This window comes from Mobula birostris, chromosome 13 (genome assembly GCF_030028105.1).
Source record: "Mobula birostris isolate sMobBir1 chromosome 13, sMobBir1.hap1, whole genome shotgun sequence".
Lineage (NCBI taxonomy): Eukaryota > Metazoa > Chordata > Chondrichthyes > Myliobatiformes > Myliobatidae > Mobula > Mobula birostris.
This window is the reverse complement of record NC_092382.1, coordinates 22,696,710-22,721,650: the sequence shown is the minus strand read 5'-3', so window position 1 is coordinate 22,721,650 and position 24,941 is coordinate 22,696,710. Positions and strand designations below refer to the sequence as shown.

Below are 24,941 nucleotides of genomic sequence, written 5' to 3'. Positions count from 1 at the left end.
TGGCAGGAATGCACAGAAGAATTGTGCAGGAAATATCCCAACAGCAAAGACACCTGCAGTGACTCCCTCCTTGATCTAGAGCTGGACATTCTGGAAAGTGAAGTTGGATGGGCGATAGTGAGGCTGCAGGATGTGACAGCAGTCCAGTTCAATCGTTTAAAACTTTAAAAGGTGACGCTGTAAAAGTGTTGCATGCAATTTGACAGCAGATCTGGTAAACCTAACAATGGCCTGTAGTCTGGGGAAAAAAAACAGTTTATATCCCAATTCCCAAGAAGGGAAATGTAAAGGAATTTTCAAATTACCGAACAGTTTCACTAATCTCACATGCCAGCAAGGTAATGCTAAAGATCATGCAAGCAAGACTCCAGCAATCTACGTAATGAGAACTGCCAGATGTACAAGCTGGTTTTAGAAGAGGCAGAGGCACCAGAGACAAAATTGCTAACTTACACTAGATAATAGAGAAATCGAGAGAATTCCAGAAAAGTATTTATCTGTGTTTTATTGACTACTCTAAAGCCTTCGACAGTGTGGACCATAATAAACTGTGGCAAATCCTTAAAGAAATAGGGATACCTGGACATCTGATCTGCCTTATGAGAAACCTGTACGAAGATCAAGAAGCAACAGTTTGAACTGGACACGGAACAACAAACTGGTTCAACATTGGGAAAGGAGAGCGACAAGGCTACATGCTGTCACCCTACTTATTTAATCTATGAGCTGAACACATCATGAGGAATGCTGGTCTCGAGGACTGTAAGTGTTGGAATAAAAATTGCCGGATCAACAACCTCAGATATGCTGGTGATACTACTCTAATGGCTGAAAGTGAGGAGGATTAATGAAAGTGAAGGAAGTAAGTGGAAAAGTTCACTGGTTGTTCAATATCAAAACTATTGGCCAACCCTATCAACTGAATGGTAATAAGTGGAAAGGAAGTGGAATCAGTACAAATTTTGTCGGTTCCAAGTTTTCGATAGATGATAAAAGCAGCCACGAAATTAAATAGTTCTTACTTCTGGGACGGGAAGCAATGGAAATTTCTGAAGATCGGAGATATAACATTCAGTATAAAATACTGAAGATCGGAGATATAACATTGTCTCCGAAGTCCATATAGTCAAGGAAGTTATTTCCAGTTGTGATGTGTGGCTGTGAGAGCTGGACTATTAGTGAGGCTGAACACAAAAGAATCGACGCCTTTGAACTTGGATGCTGGAGGAAAGTGCTATGAGTTCATTTGACAGCAAGAAGATCCAACAAGTCAACACTTGAAGAAGTACAGCCCGACTGCTGATAAGGAGGCTTGAACAGCTCAAGTACTTTGGCCACATGTAGTGGGACGGTGGGAGGTGCGTGCAGTAGATGAGGAGACCATAGAGTCAGGAACAGGGAACGGGGAGCACGTTCTGCTGTCCCGTACCATACTGGCCAGCTGACCGAATAAGTCAAAAGTTCGACACCCTAACGCAGCTGGGGCACACATTTAACGCACAAAGTTAAATGCAAATCATTAAATCAAGCAAACTGCTTGTGTTCAGTTCAACTATATAAATAAAATCATATCTCCCTTCACATACTAGTAAGCTTACATTAATTAAATTGTCAGAGTTTTTCCAGTCAACACAACAAAACACATAACTGGACCGGCCACTCAAAACTGTTGCTGCAGATAATGAGATCAGAACTGATCTGATCTAAAATTTCATTCCGTATTCCCCCATGTGCATCCCTGTAACACTTCGAACCCGTTGTTTATCAAAAATCTTGGCCTTCAACAGAATCAGTCTTTGCTTCAACTGGCCATTGAGGAGTGGAGTTCAAAACACCCACAATCGACGCAGGAACAACAGATGCATTCGTCTGAAATAGGAAATTCTGGAAACGGAATAGGTGTTCGCTGCACAGATCTCACACTCTTGCTTTGAAACTGGTGGCCATTGTTCTTAATCTTTACCTAACCTGTGGAAAATGTCAGTCGTGCAAACAGGAAACAGTAGGAACACAAAAAGCATCACAGCCAGAAGTGGCTTAAAAACCCAACAATCTCCTTGTCCGCTGATCCAATGCACAGATAACTGGTTGTTTGGAAATAAAGATCCAAAATAAATATCAGAAGCTGAATTATTCTCACCTTAACTCCCCAAGAATGTTCTGAGACTGTGGATACGGTGTATCGTTTTTTCATAAATAGCCCCACCTGCTGCCCCACACGGATCTTTCGTAACCATGGCAACACACACAGTGCTGGAGGAACTCAGCAGGTCAGGCAGCTCTATGGATGGATGTAAACAGTCTGCGTTGCGGACCGAGTCCCCTCATCAGGACTGGAATGGAAAGGGGAAGCGGGCAGATGATTGACTGATTTCGAAGGTGCAGCTTGTTGTTGTTCTGTGAGACTTGGTGCTCAAGGTCTGTGTGCAGGCAGCTGCCTGTCCTGCCCGGCACATTCCTCAGAACAGGAAGCGGCCGTTCCGCTGAAATCAAATCCAAACCAGTTCGGCAAAACACTGTCATTCAAGCGTGAAGAAAGTTTAACCCTTTCCGCTACAGGGAACAGCGATAGAACCACTGACGCAATGTAAAGAACATTACCTCTAGCCTCCAAGCTGACTGTTCTTTTTTCCATAGATGCTGCCCGGCCTGTAGACTTCCTCCAGCATTTTGTTTGTGTTGCTCGGATTTCCAGCATCTGCTGATTTTCTCTTGTTTGAGAGAGATCAGTGACGGATCACTGCTCCATGGGACATTTCATGTCACTACCGGAATGAAAGACGCCTTCTGCTCGCACTCAGTAGAAACCACCCTGGAGAGTATTTCTGGTTGACGGGAATGACGTTGTTTCTCTTAATCCATTTGGACAGTAATTGACTTGTTAACATGATCACCTCAGGACTCCCTTCTGCCACTAAATTCACTCCCGATCCCGACCAAAGCTGACCCTCGCTGTAAACGCTAAATAGTTGTGCAGAATCATACAAAACACCTAACTCTGATGTTGTAACCGGACGGCGTTCAGTGTTGTCCCAGGAAATCAGTCTGACATCCCGGGTGACCGACAATGTTCCTGCACCGGTGTTCTCGCCCTGTACGGAGAGTTGAGTCTGATCTGCTGCTCCCGAGGCCACTCGGCTGTGATGTGTCCGTCGCTCATTACAGATGGACAGGGCCGGGTGAGCCAGGGTAGAACGGGACTGCCGCAGTCCGGGTCACACTAACTCTCACCGGCCCAGGACGGGTCTGACAGCGGGAGGAGGCCAGAGTGGGATCAATGTAACAACCCTAAAGAGGAAAACAAACAGGCTGCGTTAACCTTTCTGTCCGCATTTCCGTGTCGATCTCTCATTTTTCTTTCATCGCAACCAGTGGGGCGGAGTTTCTCTGTTTGGCTCAGTGAGTCCCAGGCTGCGAATTTGATCCAGTCTGGGTTCTGGGAGGGTCTGATCTCCGTCCCATGTGTAAACAGGACTGTCTGGGGTAGGTAGAGTTTCAGCTCGAACGTCAGGTACAGGAACCCGCCTCTTTTTGCTGAAATTAAACCAAACACGTTCGGCTAGATATATATACACTGAACTGGAATGCATCTAGTCAGAGATTTCTCAGCACTTCTCGATTCAGGGGAATTTACTAACATTCATGTACTAAATCTATCATTAATAGATTATTGTATTTCTATCCGGACGACTGTTGTCACAAGAATCCCCCTCGCCCACAGTTAACAGTAGGTATCATTTCACAAGCAGTGGATGTTGATCCACACCCTGTCGGAAATACTTGTTCAATTTGTTTCTCTTAAAAGTCATCTGTTCCAAATGGCCAGAAGATCTACTGGGGGGGGGGGGTGGAGTGCTGGGCTGATTGAAAATGGGTGTTACTCAGGGACTGATGCAAGAAATTAAGTAAGAACTGTTGTCAGAATGGCCGCCTGGGAGGGAGTGACATACTGATCAAAAATGAGCCAGGGAGGGAATTGTGTGCTGATTAAAAATAGGAGACTCACTCCCCACTATCCCCTGACCTAACCCTCATTCTCCCCAACACCCTACTCCATCTATACTCGTCATGGTATACTTGTAATCCAAATCTGCGTTCCAAGGAACAAAGTCATAATCTATTCAAGCTTCCCTTATAACTCAGGTCCACCAATAACGGCAACATCCATATAAATTTTCGCTGTACTCTGTCAACCTCACTTACATCTTTACTGTAGATAGGTGACATAAACTGCATACAGTACTCCAAATTAGGCCTCACAAACATCTTACACACCTTCTACATAGCATGCAATCTCCTCTACTGAATACTTTAATTTATTAACACCAATGTGCCAAAGATTTCCTTACTACCTTATCTAGGTGTGCAGCCACTTTCAATGACTTATGAACCTGCGTTCCCAGACGCCTTTGTTCTACCGCACTCCTCAGTGCCCTACCGTGCACTTTGTAAGATCTACCTTGCCTGATCCTACCGAAGTGCAACAGCTCGCAGGCCTGCAACAAATTCCTTCTGCCATTTTTAGCTCATTTTCCCACCTGATGCAGATCCTACTGCAAGCTCTGATAGTATTCTTTGCTGTCAAATACACCCCAAATCTTGGTGTAGTCAGCAAATTTGACAAACAACGGATATCAGCACCGATCCCTGCGATATTCCACCAGTCACAGGCTTTCAATCAGAGAGGCAACCATCTGTTGTGACTGTCTGCCTTCTCCCACAACATCAATGTCTACTACAATGTACTACGTCACCTTGAATGCCAGGCGAATGAACTTTATTAACCAATATCCCAAAAGGGACCCTGTCAGCTGCCTTGCTAAAGTCGATGTAAATAACATCTAGTTCCTTGCCTTTATTCACTTTCCTGGTAACATTCATAGAAACATAGAAAACCAACAGCACAATACCGGACCTTCGGCCCACAAAGTTGTGCCAAACATGTCCCTACTGTAGAAATTACTAGGTTTACCTATAGCCCTCTAATTTTCTAAGCCCCATATACTTATCCAAAAGTCTCATAAAAGACCCTATCGTATCCGCCTCCACCACCATTGCCGGCAGCCCATTCCACGCACTCAGCACTCTCTGAGTAAAAAACTTACCCCTGACATCTCCTCTGTACCTACTCCCCAGCACCTTAAACCTGTGTCCTCTTGTGGCAACCATTTCAGCCCTGGGAAAGAGCCTCTGACTATTGAGTGAGGTCCTCAATGAATACTTCTCTTTGGTATTCACCAATGAGAGGGAATTTGATGACAGTGAGGTTGATGTTCTGGAGCATGTTGATATTAAGGGAGAGGAGGTATTGCAGTTGTTATTACATTAGGACAGATAGGTCCCCGGGGCCTGATGGAATATTCCCCAGGCTGCTCCACAAGGCGAGGGAAGAGATTGCCGAGCCTCTGGCTAGGATCTTTAAGTCCTCGTTGTCAACAGGAATGGTACCGGAGGATTGGAGGGAGGCGAATGTTGTCCCCTTGTTCAAAAAAGGTAGTAAGGATAGTCTGAGTAATTATAGACCAGTGAGCCTTACGTCTGTGGTGGGAAAGCCGTTGGAAAATATTCTTAGAGATAGGATCTCTGGGCATTTAGAGAATCATGGTCTGATCAGGGACAGTCAGCATGGCTTTGTGAAGGGCAGATCGTGTCTAACAAGCCTGATAGAGTTCTTTGAGGAGGTGACCAGGCACATAGATGAGGGTAGTGCTGTGGATGTGATCTACATGGATTTTATTAAGGCATTTGACAAGGTTCCACACAGTAGGCTTATTCAGAAAGTCTGAAGGCATGGGATCCAGGGAAGTTTGGCCAAGTGGATTCAGAATTGGCTTGCCTGCAGAAGGCAGAGGGTCGTAGTGGAGGGAGTACATTCAGATTGGTGGGTTGTGACTAGTGGTGTCCCACAAGGATTGGTTCTGGGACCTCTACTTCTTGTGATTTTTATTAACGACCTGGATGTGGGGGTAGAAGGGTGGGTTGGTAAGTTTGCAGATGACACAAAGGTTGGTGGTGTTGTAGATAGTGTAGAGGATTGTCAAAGATTGCAGAGAGACATTGATAAGATGCAGAAATGGGCTGAGAACTGGCAGATGGAGTTCAACCCGGAGAAGTGTGAGGTGGTACACTTTGGAAGGACAAACTCCAAGGCAGAGTACAAAGTAAATGGCAGGATACTTGGTAGTGTGGAGGAGCAGAGGGATCTGGGGGTACATATCCACAGATCCCTGAAAGTTGCCTCACAGGTAGATAGGGTAGTTAAGAAAGCTTATGGGGTGTTAGCTTTCATAAATCAAGGAATTGAGTTTAAGAGTCACGATGTAATGATGCAGCTCTATAATACTCTGGTTAGGCCACACTTGGAGTATTGTGTCCAGTTATGATCGCCTCACTATAGGAAGGATGTGGAAGCATTGGAAAGGGTACGGAGGAGATTTACCAGGATGCTGCCTGGTTTAGAGAGTATGGATTATGATCATAGATTAAGGGAGCTAGGGCTTTACTCTTTGGAGAGAAGGAGGATGAGAGGAGACATGATAGAGGTGTACAAGATAATAAGAGGAACAGATAGAGCGGATAGCCAGTGCCTCTTCCCCAGGGCACCACTGCTCAATACAAGAGGACATGGCTTTAAGGTAAGGGGTGGGAAGTTCAAGGAGGATATTAGAGGAAGGTTTTTTACTCAGAGAGTTGTTGGTGCATGGAGTGCTGGAGGCAGATACACTAGTGAAATTTAAGAGACTAATAGACAGGTATATGGAGGAATTTCAGTTGCGGGGGGTTTATATGGGATGCAGGGTTTGAGGGTCGGCACAGCACTGTGGGCCGAAGGGCCTGTATAGTGCTGTACTATTCTATGTTCTATCCACACGATCAATGCCTCTCATCATCTGAAATACGTCTATCGGGTCACCTCTCATCCTCTGTCACTCCAAGGAGAAAAGGACGAGTTCACTCAACTTATTCTCATAAGGCACACTCCTCAATCCAGGCAACATCCTTATAAATCTCCTCTGCACCCTTTCGATGGCTTCCACATCCTTCCTGTAGTGTGACGACCAGAACTGAGCACAGTACTCCAAGTGGAGTCTGACCAGGGACTTATATAGCTGCAACATTACCTCTCAGCTCCTAAATACAATTCCACGATTGATAAAGGCCAATGCACCGTACGTCTTTCTTAAGCACAGAGTCAACCTGCACAGCTGCTTTAGGCGTCCTATGGACTCGAACCCCAAGATCCCTCTGATCCTCCACACTGCCAAGAGTCTTACCGTTAATTCTATATTTTGCCACCATATTTAACCTATCAAAATGAACCACTTCACATGTAACTGGTTTGAACTCCATCTGCCACTTCTCAGAACAGTTTTGCATTCTATCAATATCCAGCTGTAACCTCTAACTGCCCACCACACTATTGACAACACCCCCAACCTTTGTGTCATCAGCATCAGAAGATACATCGAATCTTCTTTGAAAAAACTCTATAAGATTACTTACAGAAAGATAAAATTTTCTTAGGACACACAATTCATGTGGAATAGCCCTAGTATCCCAAGTCAGCCCTGTTTATGCAAATATTCATTATCCCGGTCCTTCCATGACTTTGCACTGTTTTGTCAGCGCACCGGTCTGTAATTTCCTGGTTTAATTTTAGAGCCTTTCGTAAACAGCAGAACAAAATTAGCAATCCCCCAATCCTGTGGTAGCTCTCCTATTGCGAAGTATAATTTGAAAATATTGGTTTCATCCCTGCAATTCCTGCACTTGCCTCCCTTGGTATCTGAGGCGCTGGTCAGGCGCTGGGGCTTTATCCACTCTAATTTGCCTAAAGTCAGCAAACACCTCCATGTCCGCATGGTCTCACTTCTACAGCTTACATGCCCCTTTTTCCCGAGTGAACACAGATGCAAAAATCCACATTAGAACTCCTCTATCGCTTTTGGCTCCACACAAAGATTACCAATCTGATAATCCAGAGGATCAATTGTGTCCCCTGCAATCCTTCTGCTTTTAAAATATCCGTAAAATGCCTTAGGATTCTTCTTCACCTTGTCTGCTAGGACAACCTACTGCCACCCTATAATGTTCCTGGTTTATTTCATAAGTGTTATCCTGCATTTCCCTGACTCCATAAGTATGTCATTTTTCCGACTTCCCTACACCTGCTATACATCTCGTATAGATGCTGCCTGGCCTGCTGCGTTCACCAGCAACTTTGATGTGTGTTGCTTGAATTTCCAGCATCTGCAGAATTCCTGTTGTTTTTATACACCTCGTATGTTATTTTGCTTTACCAGAGTCTCAATACCTCTTTAAAATCAAAGTTCCCCAAAACTTGTATATGTACCTTTTATTCCGACAGGCACATAAATACTTAGAACTCTACAAATTTTATCTTTCTAGGTCTCCCACTTACCAAATATACATTTGCCAGAATATAGCCTATCCCAATCCACACTTGTGAGATCCTTTCTGATACCGTCAAAATTGGATTTTCTGCAATTTAAAATCTCAACCCATGGAGCAGAGCTGTCGTTTTCCACACTTCCTTTGAATCTAATGGTATTGTGATCACCAGATGCAAAGGGTTCCCTTACACAGACTTCTGTCAGATGTGTCCTGTCTCATTCCCTCATGGGAGATTAAGCACACTACCTCTTTTGGGACATCAACGTACTGATGAAGGAACACATTTCTCAAATAGATCAGTACATCTACTCACTTTACAGTATGGGAGCTCCTGTACTTATGTGGAATAGTTAAAATCAAATTATAACAAATTATATTTCTTGCAATAGCCGTCACCTCTACTAATTTGCTCCTCTTAATCCCGCGGACTCTTGGATGGTCTATAATAGACCTATTAACATGTTCAAACACAGAACATAGAAATTTAATGCACATTTGTGGCCCTTCGGCCCACAATGTTGTGCTGACCATGTAACCTACTCTAGACACCGCGTAGAATTTCCCCTGCGCATAGCTCTCTATCTTTCTAAGGTCCATGTACATATCTAAGAGGCTCTTAAAAAACGCTATTGTATCTGCTTCCACCACAGCTGCAGGCAGTGTATTCCACGAACCCACCACTCTCTGTGTGGAAAAGCTAACCCCTGATATCCCCTCATTACCTATTTCCAAGCACCTTAAACCATACGCCTTCATGTTAGTCATTTCAGCCCTGGGAAAAAACCACTGGCTATCCACACGATCAATGCACTTCTATCAGGTCACCTCTCATCCTTCATCGCCCCATGGAGAAAAGGGCAAGTACACTCAACCTATTCTCATAAAGTACGCCCACCAATCCAAGTAACCTCCTTGTAAACCCCCTCTGCACTCTCTCTCGAGTAAAAACAATCTTCCTGTTGTGAGGTGATCAGAATTGAAAACAGGAGTCCAAGTGGCATCTGACCAATGTCTTATATAGCTGTAATATTACCTTATGCCTCTTGAACTCAATTCCCCTGGTTGATGAATGGCAACATATCACACACCTTCGTAACAAAACTGTCAACCTGTGCAGTAACTTTGTGTGTCCTATCGACACCGACCCAAGATATCTCAGATCCTCCACAATGCCAAGCGTCTTACCATTTATATTATAGTCTGTCTTTGGATTTTGAACTGCCAAAATGAACCACTTCACATTTTTTTGGGTTGAGGTTCATCTGCCACTTCTCAGAACTGGGCACAGTATTCCAAGTGGGGTCTGATCAGGGTCCTATATAGCTGCAACATTACCTCTCAGCTCCTAAATTAAATTCCAAGATTGATGAAGGCCAATATGATGTATGCCTTCTTAACCACAGACTCAACCTACGCAGCTGCTTTGAGACTCCTGTGGACTCGGACCCCAAGATCCCTCTGATCCTCCACACTGTCTTACCGTTAATACTATATTCTGCCATCATATTTGACCAACCAAAATGAACCACTTCACACTTATCTAGGTAGAACTCCATCTGCCCAGTTTTGGCATCTTATCAATGTCCTGTTGTAAACTCTGACAGCCCTCCACACTATCCACAACACCCCCAACCTTTGTGTCATCAACAAACTTACTAACACACCATTCTTCTTCTTCAGGTATGGTTACTTCAAGTGCCAGGTTTTAGATGTTTCAGAAAAGACAGGGAGGGAGGCAAAAGAGGTGAGGGCGTGGCACCGTTGATCAGAGATATTGCCACTGCTGCAGAAAAGGTGGACATCATGGAAGGATTGTCTACGGAGACTCTGTGGGTGGAAGTTAGGAACAAGAAGGGGTCAGTAATTTTACTAGGTGCTTTTTATAGGCTGCTGAGTAGAAAAACAGGGATATCAAGGAGCAGATAGGGTAACAGATCCTGGAAATTTGTAATAATAACAGAGTTGTCGTGATGGGAGATTTTAATTTCCCAAATATTGATTGGCATCTCCCTAGAGCAAGGGGTTTAGATGGGGTGGTGTTTGTTAGGTGTGTTCAGGAAGGTTTCTTGACACAATATGTAGATAAGCCTACAAGAGGAGAGACTGTACTTGACTTGGTATTGGGAAATGAACCTGGTCAGGTGTCAGATCTCTCAGTGGGAGAGCATTTTGGAGACAGTGATCATAACTCTATCTCCTTTACAATTGGAGAGAGATAGGAACAGACAAGTTAGAAAGCGCTTAATTGGAATAAGGGGAATTATGAGGCTATCAGGCAGGAAATTGGAGGCTTAAATTGGAAACAAATGTTCTCAGGGAAAAGTATGGAAGATGTGGCAAATGTTCAGAGGATATTTGTGTGGAGTTCTGCATAGGTATGTTCCAATGAGACAGGGAAGTCATGGTAGGATACAGAAATCGTGGTGTACAAAGGCTGTAATAAATCAAGTCAAGACGAAAAAAAAGCTTACAAAAGGTTCAGAGAGCTAGGTATTGTTAGAGATCTAGAAGATTATAAGGCTAACAGGAAGGAGCTTAAGAATGAAATTAAGAGAGCCAGAAAGGGCCATGAGAAGGCCTAGGTGGGCAGGATTAAGGAAAACCCCAAGTTATTCCACAAGTAAGTGAAGAGCAAGAGGATAAAACATGAAAGAATAGGACCTATCAAATCTGACAGTGGGAAAGTGTGTATGGAACCGGAGGAAATAGCAAAGGTACTTAATGAATACTTTACTTCAGTATTCACTATGGAAAAGGGTCTTGGCAATTGTAGTGATGACTTGAAGCAGACTGGAAAGCTTGAGCATGTAGATATTAAGAAAGAGGATGTGCTTAAGCTTTCGGAAAGCATCAAGTTGGATAAGTCGCCAGGACGGGATGAGATGTACCCCAGGCTACTGTGGGAGGTGAGAGAGGAGATTGCTGAGCCTCTGGCAATGATCTTTGAATCATCAATGGGGATGGGAAAGGTTCCGGAGGATTGGGTGGTTGCGGATGTTGTTCCTTTATTCAAGAAAGGGAGTAGAGATAGCTCAGGAAATTATAGACCAATGAGTCTTACTTCAGTGGTTGGTAAGTTGGTGGAGAAGATCCTCAGAGTCAGGATTTATGAACATTTGGAGAGGTATAATATCATTAGGAATAGTCAGCATGGCTTTGTCAAGGGAAGATCGTGCCTTATGAGCCAGATCGAATTTTTTGAGGATCTGACTAAACACATTGATGAAGGAAGAGCAGTAGATGTAGTGTATATGGATTTCAGCAAGGCATTTGATAATGTACCCCATGCAAGGCTTATTGAAAAAGTAAGGAGGCATGGGATCCAAGGGGACATTGCTTTGTGGATCCAGAAATGGCTTGCCCACAGAAGGCAAAGAGTGGTTGTAGACGGGTTATATTCTGCATGGAGGTTGGTGATCAGTGGTATGCCTCAGGGACCTGTTCTGGGACCCTTACTCTTCATAAGTTTTAAAAATAACCTAGATGAGGAAGTGGAGGGATGGGTTTGTAAGTTTGCTGATGATACAAAGGTTGAAGGTGTTGTGGATAGTGTGGAGGACTGTCAGAGGTTACAGCGAGACATTGATAAGATGCAAAACTGGGCTGAGAAGTGTCAGATGGAGTTCTATGTAGATAAGTGTGAAGAGGTTCATTTTGGGAGGTCATATATGATGGCAGAATTTATTATTAATGGTAAGACTCTTGGCAGTGTGGAGGATCAGAGGGATCTTGGGGTCTGAGTCCATAGGACACTCAAAGCGGCTGTGCAGGTTGACTCTGTGGTTAAGAATGCATATGGTTTATTGGCCTTCAATTGTGGAATTGAATTTAGGTGCTGAGAGGTAATGTTGCGGCTATATAGGACCCTGGTCAGACACCACTTGGTGTACTGTGCTCAGTTCTGGTCGCCTCACTACAGGAAGGATGTGGAAGACATAGAAAGCGTACAGAGGAGATTTACAAGGATGTTGCCTGGATTGGGGAGCATGCCTTATGAAAACAGGTTAAATGAACTCGGCCTTTTCTCCTTGGAGCGGCGGAGGATGAGAGTTGACCTGATAGAGGTGTATAAAATGATGAGAGGCATTGATCATGTGGATAGTCAGTGGCTTTTTCCCAGGGTTGAAATGGTTGCCAGAAGAGGACACAGGTTTAAGGTGCTGGGGAGTAGGTACAGAGGAGATGTCAGGGTTAAGTTTGTTTGTTTGTTTGTTTTTTTTTTTAAACGCAGAGAGTGGTGAGTGCGTGGAATGGGTTGCCGGCAATGGTGGTGGAGGCAGATACGATAGGGTCATTTAAGAGACTTTTGGATAGTTACATGGAGCTTAGAAAAACAGAGGGCTATGGGTAAGCCTAATAATTTCTAAGGTAGGGACTAAGGTTTGGCAAAGCTTTGTGGGTCGAAGGGCCTTTATTTTGCTATAGGTTTTCTATGTTTCTATGTTTCATCTTGGTCATTTATCACAATCAGAAAGGTGAGGGTTCCTAGAACAGATCCCTCCGGAGCACCACCGGCCCAGAACTCCATGCAGAATACGAGACATCTACAACCCCCCGCCTCCCCCCCCCCCCCCCCCAACCACCCCGGTGCCTTCTGTGGGCAAGCCAATTTTGGATCCAAACAGCAAGCTCTCCTTGGATCCTATGCCTCCTTATTTTCTGGAGGAGTCCTGCATGGGGAAACTCATTATATGCCTTACTGAAATCCATATAGACAACATCCACTGCTTTACCTTCAGCAATGTGTTTTGTTATTTCCTCAAAGAATTCAATCAGGCTCGTAAGGCACGAGCTGTCCTTGACAAAGCCATGCTAGCTGTCCCTACTCAGATTATGTCTCTCCAAATGCTCTTAAATCCTGCCTCTCAGGATCTTCTCCAACAACTTGCCTACCACTGAAGTCAGACTCATGGGTCTATAATTTCCTGGGTTATCTCGACACCATTTCTTGAACAAGGGAACAACAATTTACTAACCTCCAATTCCCCAGTACTTCTTCGATCCCCATTGATGATAAAAAGATCATCGCTAGCGGCTCACAGTAGCCTGGGCTATATCGCATCAGGTCCCGGTGACTTATCTAACTTAATGTTTTCCAGAATCTCCAGCACAGCCTCTTTCTTAATCTCTATATGCCCATGCGCTTCAGTCCACTGTAAGTCATCCCCACAATTGCCTTGGTCTTTCTCCCTGGTGAATTCAGAAGCAAAGTATTCATTAAGTACCTCTGCTATCTCTCCCACTCCATGCACACATTTCCACTTTCGCACCTGATTGGTCGTATTCTCCCATGGTTCCATACCATAGGGTAATGCTATTCATATTAAAGAATGTCGCATTTTGGAATGGCACGGACTGATTTATTTAAAGGAGTCATGAACAAAAAAAAAACAATAAAACAACTGCAGGTGATGAGAGCTGAGGTAAAAAACAAAATATTATAAACTCACAGCAAACCGGGCAGCAAATGTAACTCATAATGTTACGGGTTTGAGACCGGAGGCATGTTCTTTATATCACATTAAAGGTTCTATCGCTCCATCCTGCAGCAGAATTGTTAATTGCAATATTAAAGTTACTTTGTTCACACCCGAATGAGAGTAATTTGTCAAAGTGGTTTCATTTCATTTCAGCAGAAATGCTGCTCACGGTTGTGAGGAAAATAAGCATGGCCGTTTGAAATGACGTCAAAATGCTGTTGTGCTATTCTTGGGGAATTGCTGTGTGGATAATACAAATTTTGATATTTTTCAAAAGTTCCTGTTAAGCAAAAGAACAGGGATTGAAAGACTAGAAAATGTTAGGTGGCCAGGGAGGTGATAAATTTGGTCAGAAGGAAAAGGAAATGTATGTAAAGCTTCAGAAGTTAGGATAAAAAAAACACATGAGGAGTATGAAGATGCCAGAAAAGAACTGAGAAAAGGAACTATGAAAGCCAAGAGGCTCATGAAAAATTCTTGGAAAGCTGGATTAAGGGGAATCCTAAGGCATTCTTTACATTCATCAAGAGCAGGAGGATAACTAGGAAGAGAACCGTAATGTGTTCTCTTCAGTAATCAGCTCAAATCACATCAGGCAGGCACCAACCCCAACATTCACAAAACCTCATGTTTTCTTATGTCAAAGAACACCTCACAAATAACTTCTTTGGAAAGGAACTCTAGTTTACTAGGTGACCTGAAACATCATTGCACCTATTTTAAAACACAGAAAGCAAAGCAACTTCATCTCAGAAAATGGAGGAAATAAAACAGTTTCACAAAATGGCAACTTACATCTCCAAGTACATGGCAGGAGCAAAGCCAACTAATCTGTCTGCCTCCACTGTGCTTTACCCATTCAAGCTCAACATTTTCTTCCAGATTTTAAATCCACCAAAGGGACAAAAATGAGTTGAATTGTTCAACTTAAAAGTTCAATGGTTAAAATGATACGTCCCAAGTATCATCGACAATCTGAACACAGTACCTAGAAAGCTACAGCACATCACAGGTACTTTGGCCTACAATGTTGTGCTGACTATGTAGACTACCCCAGAAACAGCCTAGAATTTCCCCAGCATATAGCCCTCTATTTTTGTAAGCTCCATGTACCTATCTAAGAGGCCAAGGTCTGGCAGATGGAATACAACGTTGGTAAATGCAAGGTCATCCACTTTGGAAGGAATAATAGAAGAGCAGATTATTATTTAAATGGTGAAAGATTGCAGCATGCTGTTGTGCAGAGGGACTTGGGAGTGCTTGTTCATGAATCATAAAAAATTGGCTTGCACGTACAACAAGTTATTAAGAAGACAAACAAAATGTTGGCCTTCATTGCTAGAGGGATTGAATTCAAGAGCAGGGAGGTCATGCTGCACTGGTCCCTATACTTGAGGAAGGATATACTGGCTTTGGAAGCAGTGCAGAAGAGGTTCACCAGGTTAATTCCAGAGATTAAGGGGTTAACCTATGAGGAGAGATTGAGTCGCCCGGGACTATACTCTCTGGAAATTAGAAGAATGAGAGGGGATCCTATAGAAATATACAAGATTTTGAAAGGGATAGATAAGATAAAAGTTGTTTCCATTGGTCGGTGAGACTAGAACAAGGGGACATTGCCTCAAGATTCAGGGGAGAAGATTTAGGGTGCAGATGAGGAGAAACTGTTTTTTTCCCCAGAGAGTGGTGAATCTGTGGAATTCACTGCCCAGGGAAGCAGTTTACGCTTCTTCACTAAATATATTTAACACACAGTTAGATAGGTTTTTGCATAGTAAGGGATATGAGGAAAAGGCAGGTGGATGGAGCTGAGCTTATGGACAGATCAGCCATGATCTTATTGAATGGCGGGGCAGGCTCAATGGGCCGGATGGCCTACTCCTGCTGGTGTCCCAATCTGATGGATTTACTAGTGTCCCTTACTGAGACTAATCCTGGGGCACTATTGAGATAGTGGGAAAACGTATGTGTTTCCATCGATTTCAGGAGACTGAGAGAGCCCTGGGTGCTGTCGTCACACAGTGGTGCAGGGGATTTAATTTGCCCCTGAGTAACAGGAGTCGTGTTCTATGACTGTTTTAGATTAGATTAGATTATGAGAACACTCAGTTCTCTTTTATTGTCATTTAGAAATGCATACATGCATTAGGAAATGATATAATGTTTCTCCGGAGTGATATCACAGAAAACAGGACAAACCAAAGACTAACACTGACAGAACCACATAATTATAACATATAGTTACAGCAGTGCAAAGCAACACCATAATTTGATAAAGAACAGACCATTGGCACAGTAAGAAAAAAGTCTTAAAGTCCCAAGTCGATCGACGCCCGACTCCCCGATAGCAGGCGGCAAAAGGGAGAAACTCCCTGCCATAAACCTCCAGGCGCCGTCAACTTGCCAATACCTTGAAAGCAGCCGACCACAGCCGACCCAGTCCATCCGTCCGAAAATTCCGAGCTTCCGAACAGCCTCCCGAGCGCCTTAGACCTTGCCCCAGCCACTGAAACAAGCAAAGCCGAGGATTCCGGTTACCATGCAGTAGCAGCGGCAGCGAAGTGGCATTTCAGGAGTTTTCCAGATGCTCCACTGTGCTCTCACGTTTGGCTCCATCAAATCAGAATTGTGCACGGTCCCCTACTTGATAGATAACAGACATCATCACCGAAGTGGCTGCGCACGTTGCCATCGCACCGCCATCTTCTCCCCCCTTTGTTTCAGAGTCGTTTTAACGCGTGTCCAGTGTAAATTTCCTGAGCCAGTATGTATTTGCTCCCACCATATCAAGGTGGTGTCTGACCTGGTGTTGGTGATGTCTCAGGGCAGACATATGAAGTCTCAGTGAACACACACAAAAATTGAGAGGAGGCCGTGGATAGACATATCAGAATGGGAATGGGATGTGGAAGTAAAACGTGTGGCCACTGGGAGATCCTGCTTTCTCTGGCGGACAGAGCGTAGGTGTTCAGCGAAATGGTCTCCCAGCCTGTGTCGGGTTTCACCAATATATAGAAGGCCGCATTGGGAGCGCCGGACGCAGTATATCACCCCAGCCGATTCACAGGTGAAGTGCCTCCTCTACTGTCAAGATGAAGCCACACTCAGGTTGGAGGAACAACACCTTATATTCCGTCTGGGCAGCCTCCAACCTGATGGCATGAACATTGACTTCTCTAACTTCTGTTAATGCCCCACCTCCCCCTCGTACCCCGTCCGTTATTTATTTATTATATATTTTCTCTCTCTCCTTTTTCTCCCTCTATCCCTCTCACTGTACTCCTTGCCCATCCCCCCTCCCCCTTCCTTTCTCCTTAGGTCTCTTGTCCCATGATCCCCTCATATCCTTTTTGCCAATCAACTTTCCAGCTTGAGGCTTCATCCCTCCCCCTCCTGTCTTCTCCTATCATTTCGGATCTCCTCCTCCCCCTCCAACTTTCAAATCTCTTACTATCTCTTCTTTCAGTTAGTCCTGATGAAGGGTCTCGGCCCAAAACGTCGACTGTACCTCTTCCTACAGATGCTGCCTGGCCTGCTGCATTCACCAGCAATTTTTGTGCGTGTTGCTTGAAATTCCAGCATCTGCAGATTTCCTCCTGTTTGATGTCTCAGTGGACAGCTTTTTGATGCAGTGGTGATAACGCCAAGTTTCAATTGAGTTGTGGAATTGATTCAGGATTTAAGTAATTAACAGCCTCAATTGCAAAGAGGGTGATTGCAACTCTCTTATAAACTGGGCTAATGTGGAACAACATTCACGCAGGTGTTTACCCAACAGGTGGGAAGCATTCAAACGTTACACAATGAGTTCAGGCCTAGTATGTTCCCATATTACTGAAGAGGATATCAAACGTTTGTTCATGAAACTAGAAGCCCGCATGGAGCAGGTTCACAGAGTGGAAAGCAGAGGAGACCCTGCTGGAGTGCAGAAAGGTACAGTAGTTACAAGGGCAGACTGGGAAACAGAATGTTTTATTTCTGAAAAGTTTTTGGAAAAATCATTAAGCATATTAACAGCAAGAAGTGTTCCTTGCATCTGACAGTGTACAGATGGTCAGTGTGCTTGATGTAAGGTGAAGCTTTTCAGTCCCTTAAGTTTTTCAAGCTGATGGCGGATAGGACGGTGCACGGTGTGTTGGCCTTGTTAGTTGGGGATTTGGTTCATGAGCCGCCAGGTAATTTTGCATCTCTAATGTCCATTGGGATATTGCATTGAGTTCTGCTCGCTTCAGTATAGGAAGGATGTAGAAGCTTTAGAAAGAGTGCAGAGGAGATTTATCAGGATGCTACACGGTGTCGAGAAAATATGTTAGGAGGAAAGTTTGAGCGAGCTACAACTTTTGCCTTTGGATCGAATGAAGACAAGAGGAGACATGATAGAAGTGCAGAAAATAACAAGAAGGTTAGATAGGGTGGATAGCGAGTTTCTTTTTTCTGAGAGAGCTATTATGCTATTATGAGAGAGCATGCATTTAAATTGATTGGGAGGAAGAATACGGACAATATCAGGGGTAGGTTTTCCCCACAAAGTGGCATAACTGCATAGAAAGTAGATACATCAAACACATTTACGAAACTCCTAAATAGACACACGGATGAAGGATAATTGGAGGGCCATGTGGGACAGATGAGTTAGATTGACACTAGAGAATGAGTTCGGCACAATACCATGGGTCAACGGGCCTGTACTCTGCTACGTTCCATGCAGAGGTAGTTGGAACAAACCTCAGCCTCAAAATGTAGCTGAAAGTCAGAAAAGACATAGGGGAGAAAACAACGAAATCTGAATTGAAACCGTGTTTGAGGGGTAGGACACACGCCAATTTTCAATGAAACATTAAAGAGTACGAATATAATCTAAAATAATGGACCTTACTGGATCCAGTGAATTGTAACACACAGGGGAGGTGGAGTTTCCACTCATCACATATAGAGGTGTCTGAGGAAAACTCTCGGGAGTGAAGGGATAACCCGAGACCTAAGAAACACATATTAACTGAGCTGATATGGTTGAAATGCGCATTCAGGCAGATCTGGGTTTCCACCATGCGTGCTTATCAGTTACAGATTACAGATCAACAACCTTTACAGAATGTGTTAGCACAAGGCACTACAAAGAAACAAAGGATAGGGTGAGGCTTATCATGTAGGGAAAGAATAATAGACTCACTTCACAGATTTCTGGTATATCTTTGCCGTTCTTCTGTTCACAAGCTGAGTTTCTCTCAAGTGTTGATAATTCAGATCCGCAGTTCATATTGAATTTGCAGTTTGCCACTCAATGGTTAAATCTCTGTATCGAGCGGGTCAATTATCCGCACTTGCTTTCCTCAGTCCCAGACAAAAAGAATTCTTCCAGAGATAACTGCCCCATGTTTTATAATAATAAGTTTCACCAGGCTTTCTCATCTTATTTTTCATTGGGGAAAGTTGTACTTGGAAGCAGCAGAAAATAAGCCTGATCTTCAATGGCCACAAAGTCAAAATTATCCTATCGATCAAGTGCACATCCTTATGAAAAGAGCAAAGAGCCTGATGGGAAGTTTGATAACAAATTTTTGAAGGAATTACAATTATCACTAAATGTGATATAAATATAACTGCAGTTAAAAAGAGACCATGATTCCTTCTCTTGAAATCACCAATACTAAAAAGTGATTAAGGACAAGGGACCAATTAATTAAGCAAAAGCAGTCTCCTATTGCTTCAAGTAGGAAATCAGTCGAAAGAGTGATGGTGTGGGAGGGTGGAAGGGAACAACACTGTGGGTGGGGAGAGCGGACAGTGTGGGAGTGGGAGGAGTTGCATTGTTGCCTCACATGGAAGGACTGTTTGCGGCCTAGAGTGGAGGTGAGGGGGCGGTGAATGGGCAGCTGTAGCACTTAGGGTGCCAGCAGAAATAAATGCCGGGAGGGAGATTAGTCTGGAGGGAAAGAATGGACAAGGGGATCACAGAGGCGTGTATGATAAATAAACTCATCTCGGGCCTCAAGCGGGTACAGCTTCGATTATAACTGACGTTTCGATGACAAGAAGACAGCAGAGTTTGTCATGTAAACATCCATTGTAATTGATGTCTGTACCTGGCTTGAAGTCCGAGAAGAGTTTATTCACAATAGAAGTAGTTGAACAAGGGAACCAGAGGTTGATGGGATCGGAGCGAACCACTTCCTCGATGGCGGTTAAGAATATTTTTACATATCAAGGTCCCTGTAACTAGAAGTATTACAATAAGTGGTTTTCAGAAAACAATCAAAATATTTTTCCCCGTTCAGAGGTCGAGGGTCATTTTGATCCTAGAAACATTTAAGATGACTTCTTGCATCTCCTGGCAATAACAGGGAGGAGCTGACAGACCAATGTTGATATCAATTTCTTAGATTACGATTCATTAGGATAAGAATTTTGTTCCGAGTTCAGAGGACAAGGATCCTTTTGTTCTGTGAAAGGTTTTACAGTGTAATTTCTTCTTCGCTTTACGACATTCCGACTTACAAACCGTTTCATAGGAACGCTCTACCTTCTGACGGCGGGGGAAGCCTGTATCGGATTTCATTCTATCAACAAGCAGTATCGGGGCGGAGCTCACAAAGTAGTGCTGAGATCAAATTCACAGCTAGAAATTTGTTAAACAAAGAACATCTTTCCATGGGTCATAATAGGATATCACGGAAGTAACTTGCAAAATCTGCAAAGGCATAGAGCCGCGAAATGCCTTCAACCAGACAAAACGAGGTTGAGACAGCCTCTGCCATTCCTTTCAGTATTTCCCCCACGTCCCCCACTCTGCACATGCCCACTCGCTGACTAGTTCCAGGCTTGATTCAGGTCTGTCTGTCTGTATCTTGTTTTACGGCGGTTGGCATCCAGCTTAATGGTGCATTACCGCCGCCCACTGCTCCAGAATATGCACTAGACATACATTCTAAATCCCTTCACCCAATCACACACACACATATTTTATATATATATATACACACACACACACAAACCTACACTTCACCCTCCCATCTTTGACCATCCTAGTATCCTATTCCTGTTTATTCGTCATATTCTATAAAAAAAACCCTGTACCCCTTAAAAACGCTAAAAATACCCGGACTTGTGCTCTCTCACCCATGCCCAGCAACCCTTTTAATGTGAATTCCTGCATCCCCAACTCCCTTAATTTACTTCTCATCATCTCTCTCTGTATCCCATACTTCCTGCAACTCAGAACTACATGTTCTACTGACTCCTCTTCCTGACATTCCTCACACAATCCTGTCTGGTGTTTCCCTATCATTTTCAATGTTTTGTTTCATGCACAATGCCCCAGCCTTAACCTAGTCCACACAATTTCCTCTCTTCTGTTTCTATTACCTACCCTAGTAACTGCAACACTCTTTTGTATTTGATATAAATGCCTCCTTTTCCCCTCCCTGTCCCATTTTTCTTGCCACATTCTGTTGACTTTTTCCCAGATTACACACTTAACCTCTGCTTTACTGATACTAATGTGCATTACCACATTTTCTTTCTTTAACGCCCTCTTTGCCAACTCATCCACCCTCTCATTCCCCTTCACCCCTACATGTGCTGGAACCCATAGAAATTTTACCTGACCTCCCTGATTTGCAATTCTTGTAACTAACTGAAGGACTTCATAAAGTACATCTTGCCGACTGTTTGTGTGAAAAGACCTTAAAACTTGCTAGAACTGAGGATGAATCTGAACATATCAATGCTTTGGCTTGTCTGGCTTTCTGCACCCATTGCAACGCAGCCAACACTGCCAGCATCTCCACTGTAAACACCCTTGATTCAGGTATTTCTTGTGTGTGGCTTGATACCAGTCACGGCGTACAAATCATGACCCAGAATTAGGATTATTTCACGTAGCCTAGTTCAGAAGTGGGACACTGTCCAGTTACAGCATCAGAACACTGGGTAAGAGAAAAGCACACAGCGATGGTCAGCTTTAATTTGCCTTGAAATGAAAGCATAATGGGCCATCAACATATTCCTGTCGCTGAAGCAGATCCTCAACTACATTTTCCCCTTCACTTGAATAAGAAGCGCACTTCAGCGATGTTTATTCAGCTTCATGCTGAAAATCTCCATCAAATCTGACAGGACACTCTGCTACATTTTAAGATAAATGAAATCTGGAGTGATCGTCCCATCAGCAAAATTAATGCTTTAATGAAGATCATTAAAAGCGAACAGAAAGACAGCGGGGTTTGAAACTAACAACCTCGCCGTTCCTAATGCTGCTGGTTATTTTGACCGCTGTTTGACATGAAATGGAGGGTGACTAATATCTTAACGGGATGGTTTGCTATTGTTGCACGGTGTGGTTTAAACTAGAGTTGCAGAGTATTGTGAACCGTGCACAAGAACAAGTACTGGAGCAGCTGTGGAGAAAGATGTTGTAAAGCCTGCAGACAAAATCAGCCATCAAGCAGCTGAGCATGGTGTGATTACTGTTCGGGGCTGCCCATATTTCAATGCAGGGAGTATTGTAGGAAGGGTGGATGAGCCTACGACCTGAATCAGTACTGGAAATCATGACAATGTAAAAATTAGTGAGCCTTGTTTGCAGGACGGGCAGGACTGGAAGCTCAAGGTTCCGGTCTTCCGTAGTTTTTGAGGTGATAGAGCAGAAGTGATTGGGGGCACAGGGGGTAGCGTTACTAGTTAGGGAAATGTCACGCAGTGCTCAGTCAGGACAGACTGGAGAGTTTGTTTAGTGAGGCTTCATGAGTAGAAATGAGGAATAGGAAAATATGGGAATATATTATATACCACCAAACAGTCCACAGGATTTAGAGGGACTGTTACAAGAATCATAAGTTTGTGGTAGCAGGTAATTTTAACTTACCACAAATTCACTGGGACCTGTATATCATTACAGGGATGGATGAGGAAAAACATGTCAAAAGCAAAGGGAAAATCTGAAAATACTGGAAATACAAATCAACACGGTCAAAATGTAGGAGGAGCTCAGCAGGCCAGGCAGCACCTGTGGAAAAGAGTAAACAATCAACTCGTCAGTTTCGATGAAAGGTCTTGGCCCGAATCATCAGCTGTCTACTCTTTTCCATAGATGCAGCCTCGCCTACTGAGTTCCTCCGGCACTTTGTGTGCGTTGCTAAAAATTTGTCATATGGGTTTAGGAAAGTTTCCTTCATCAGCACACAGAATCCCATCTAGTGAGTGTGAGAAACATAGAAAATAGGTGCAGGAGTAGGCCATTCGGCCCTTCGAGCTTGCACCGCCATTCAGTATGATCATGGTTGATCATCCAATTCAGAACCCTGTACCCGCCTTCTCTCCATACCCCCCTGATCCCTTTGGCCACAAGGGCCACATCTAACTCCCTCTTAAATCTAGCCAATGAACTGGACTCAATAGAGAGTCCATAGAGCGACTATACCTGCCATTATAGAATGATCCTGGGCAAGTGCAGAAGTTTGGGTTTCAAAACTTTGCATCTTGTGATTGTGGTGCCATTTATTTCAAGGTAATTAAGGAAAAGGATAGGTCTGGTCTTCCGGTTGAGAAACTAAATTGGAAAATGTCTAATTTTGATAGGACCTGGTTATTTTCATGCAAACGTAAATTTGGTAAGTGGGAATCCTACAAAAGTGAAAGCTTGAGAATACAGAATTTACAGTGGCATGCAAAAGTTTGGGCACCCCTGGTCAAAATTTCTGATACTGTGAATAGCTACGCGAGTAAACGATGACCTGACTTCCAAAGAGCATGAAGTTAAAGATGACACATTCCTTTAATATTTTAAGCAAGAAAACTTTTTAAAATTTCCTTCTTTTACAGTTTCAAAATAACGAAAAAGGAAAAGAGGCCGAAGCAAAAGTTTGGGCACCCTGCATAGTCAGTGCTTAGTAAAACCTTCTTTGGCAAATATCACAGCTTGTAAACACTTTATGTAGCCAGCTAAGAGTCGTTCAATTCTTGTTTGGGGGATTTTTGCCCATTCTTCCTTGCAACATGTTTCTAGCTCTGTGACATTCTTGGGCCGTCTTGCATGCACTGCTCTTTTGAGGTCTATCCATAGACTTTCGATGATGTTTAGGTCGGGGGACTGTGAGGGCCATGGCAAAACCTTCAGCTTGCGCCTCCTGAGGTAGTCCATTGTGGGTTTTGAGGTGTGTTTAGGATCATCATCCTGTTGTAGAAGCCATCTTCAACTTTATTACAAACGGTGTGATGTTTGCTTCCAGAATTTGCTGGTATTTAATTGAGTTCATTCTTCCCTCTACCAGTGAAATGTTCTCCATGCTACTGGCTGCAGCACAAGCCCAAAGCATGACCAATACACACCCATGCTTAACAGTTGGAGAGATGTTCTTTTCATGCAATTCTGCACCCTTTTTTCTCCAAACATGCCTTTGCTCATTGCGGCCAGAAAGTTCTATTTTAACTTCATCAGTCCACAGGACTTGTTTCCAAAATGCATCAGGCTTGTTTAGATATTCCTTCACAAACTTCTGATGCTGAATTTTGTGGTGATGACTCTTCCATGAAGGTTATATTTGTGCAGGTGTTGCTGCACAGTAGAACAGTGCACCACCACTCCAGAGTCTGCTAAATCTTCCTGAAAGTCTTTTGCAGTTAAACTGGGGTTTTGATTTCCCTTTCTAGCAATCCTACGAGCAGTTCTCTTGGAAGGTTTTCTTGGTCTTCCAGACCTCAACTTGACCTCCACCATTCCTGTTAACTGCCATTTCTTAATTACATTATGAACTGAGGAAACGGCTACCTGAAAATGCTTTGCTATCTTTTTATAGCGTTCTCCTGCCTTGTGGGCATCTTTTGTTTGAATTTTCAGAGTGCTAGGCAGCTACTGCTTAGAAGAGCCCATAGCTGCTGATTGTTTGGACAAGGCTTCATGTGCCAAGTTACTTATAAAGCTTTGAAATTTGCATCACCTGGCCAAATGTCTGTGAACTAGCCATAGCCCTAACAAGCTAATTAAGGTCTGAGACCATGGTAAAAGTTATGACAGCTAACATCTCTTGGGGTGCCCAGACATTTGCATGG

The 24,941-nt window shown here is 43.6% G+C and overlaps 1 protein-coding gene across 11 annotated transcripts in view; it reads right to left on the bottom strand.

Moving 5' to 3' along the window:
* LOC140208515 (NACHT, LRR and PYD domains-containing protein 3-like) overlaps positions 1–24,941 on the bottom strand; it is an 86,328-nt gene that overhangs the window by 23,162 nt on the left and 38,225 nt on the right. For 2 of the 11 annotated variants that reach the window (XR_011888805.1, XM_072277241.1), the window contains exon 3: positions 16,306–16,535. The exons of 1 other annotated variant lie outside the window; for it this stretch is intronic. Coding sequence is in view for 4 of the 10 variants with exons in the window: in XM_072277241.1 (XP_072133342.1) it covers positions 16,306–16,340 (35 nt within the window). In the remaining 6 variants the exon portion in view is untranslated. Of the gene's footprint in view, positions 1–2,140; positions 3,289–16,305; positions 16,550–24,941 lie in introns of those variants that run through there. 8 more of the 11 variants (XM_072277251.1, XM_072277246.1, XM_072277247.1 and 5 more) reach the window with 7 other exon arrangements.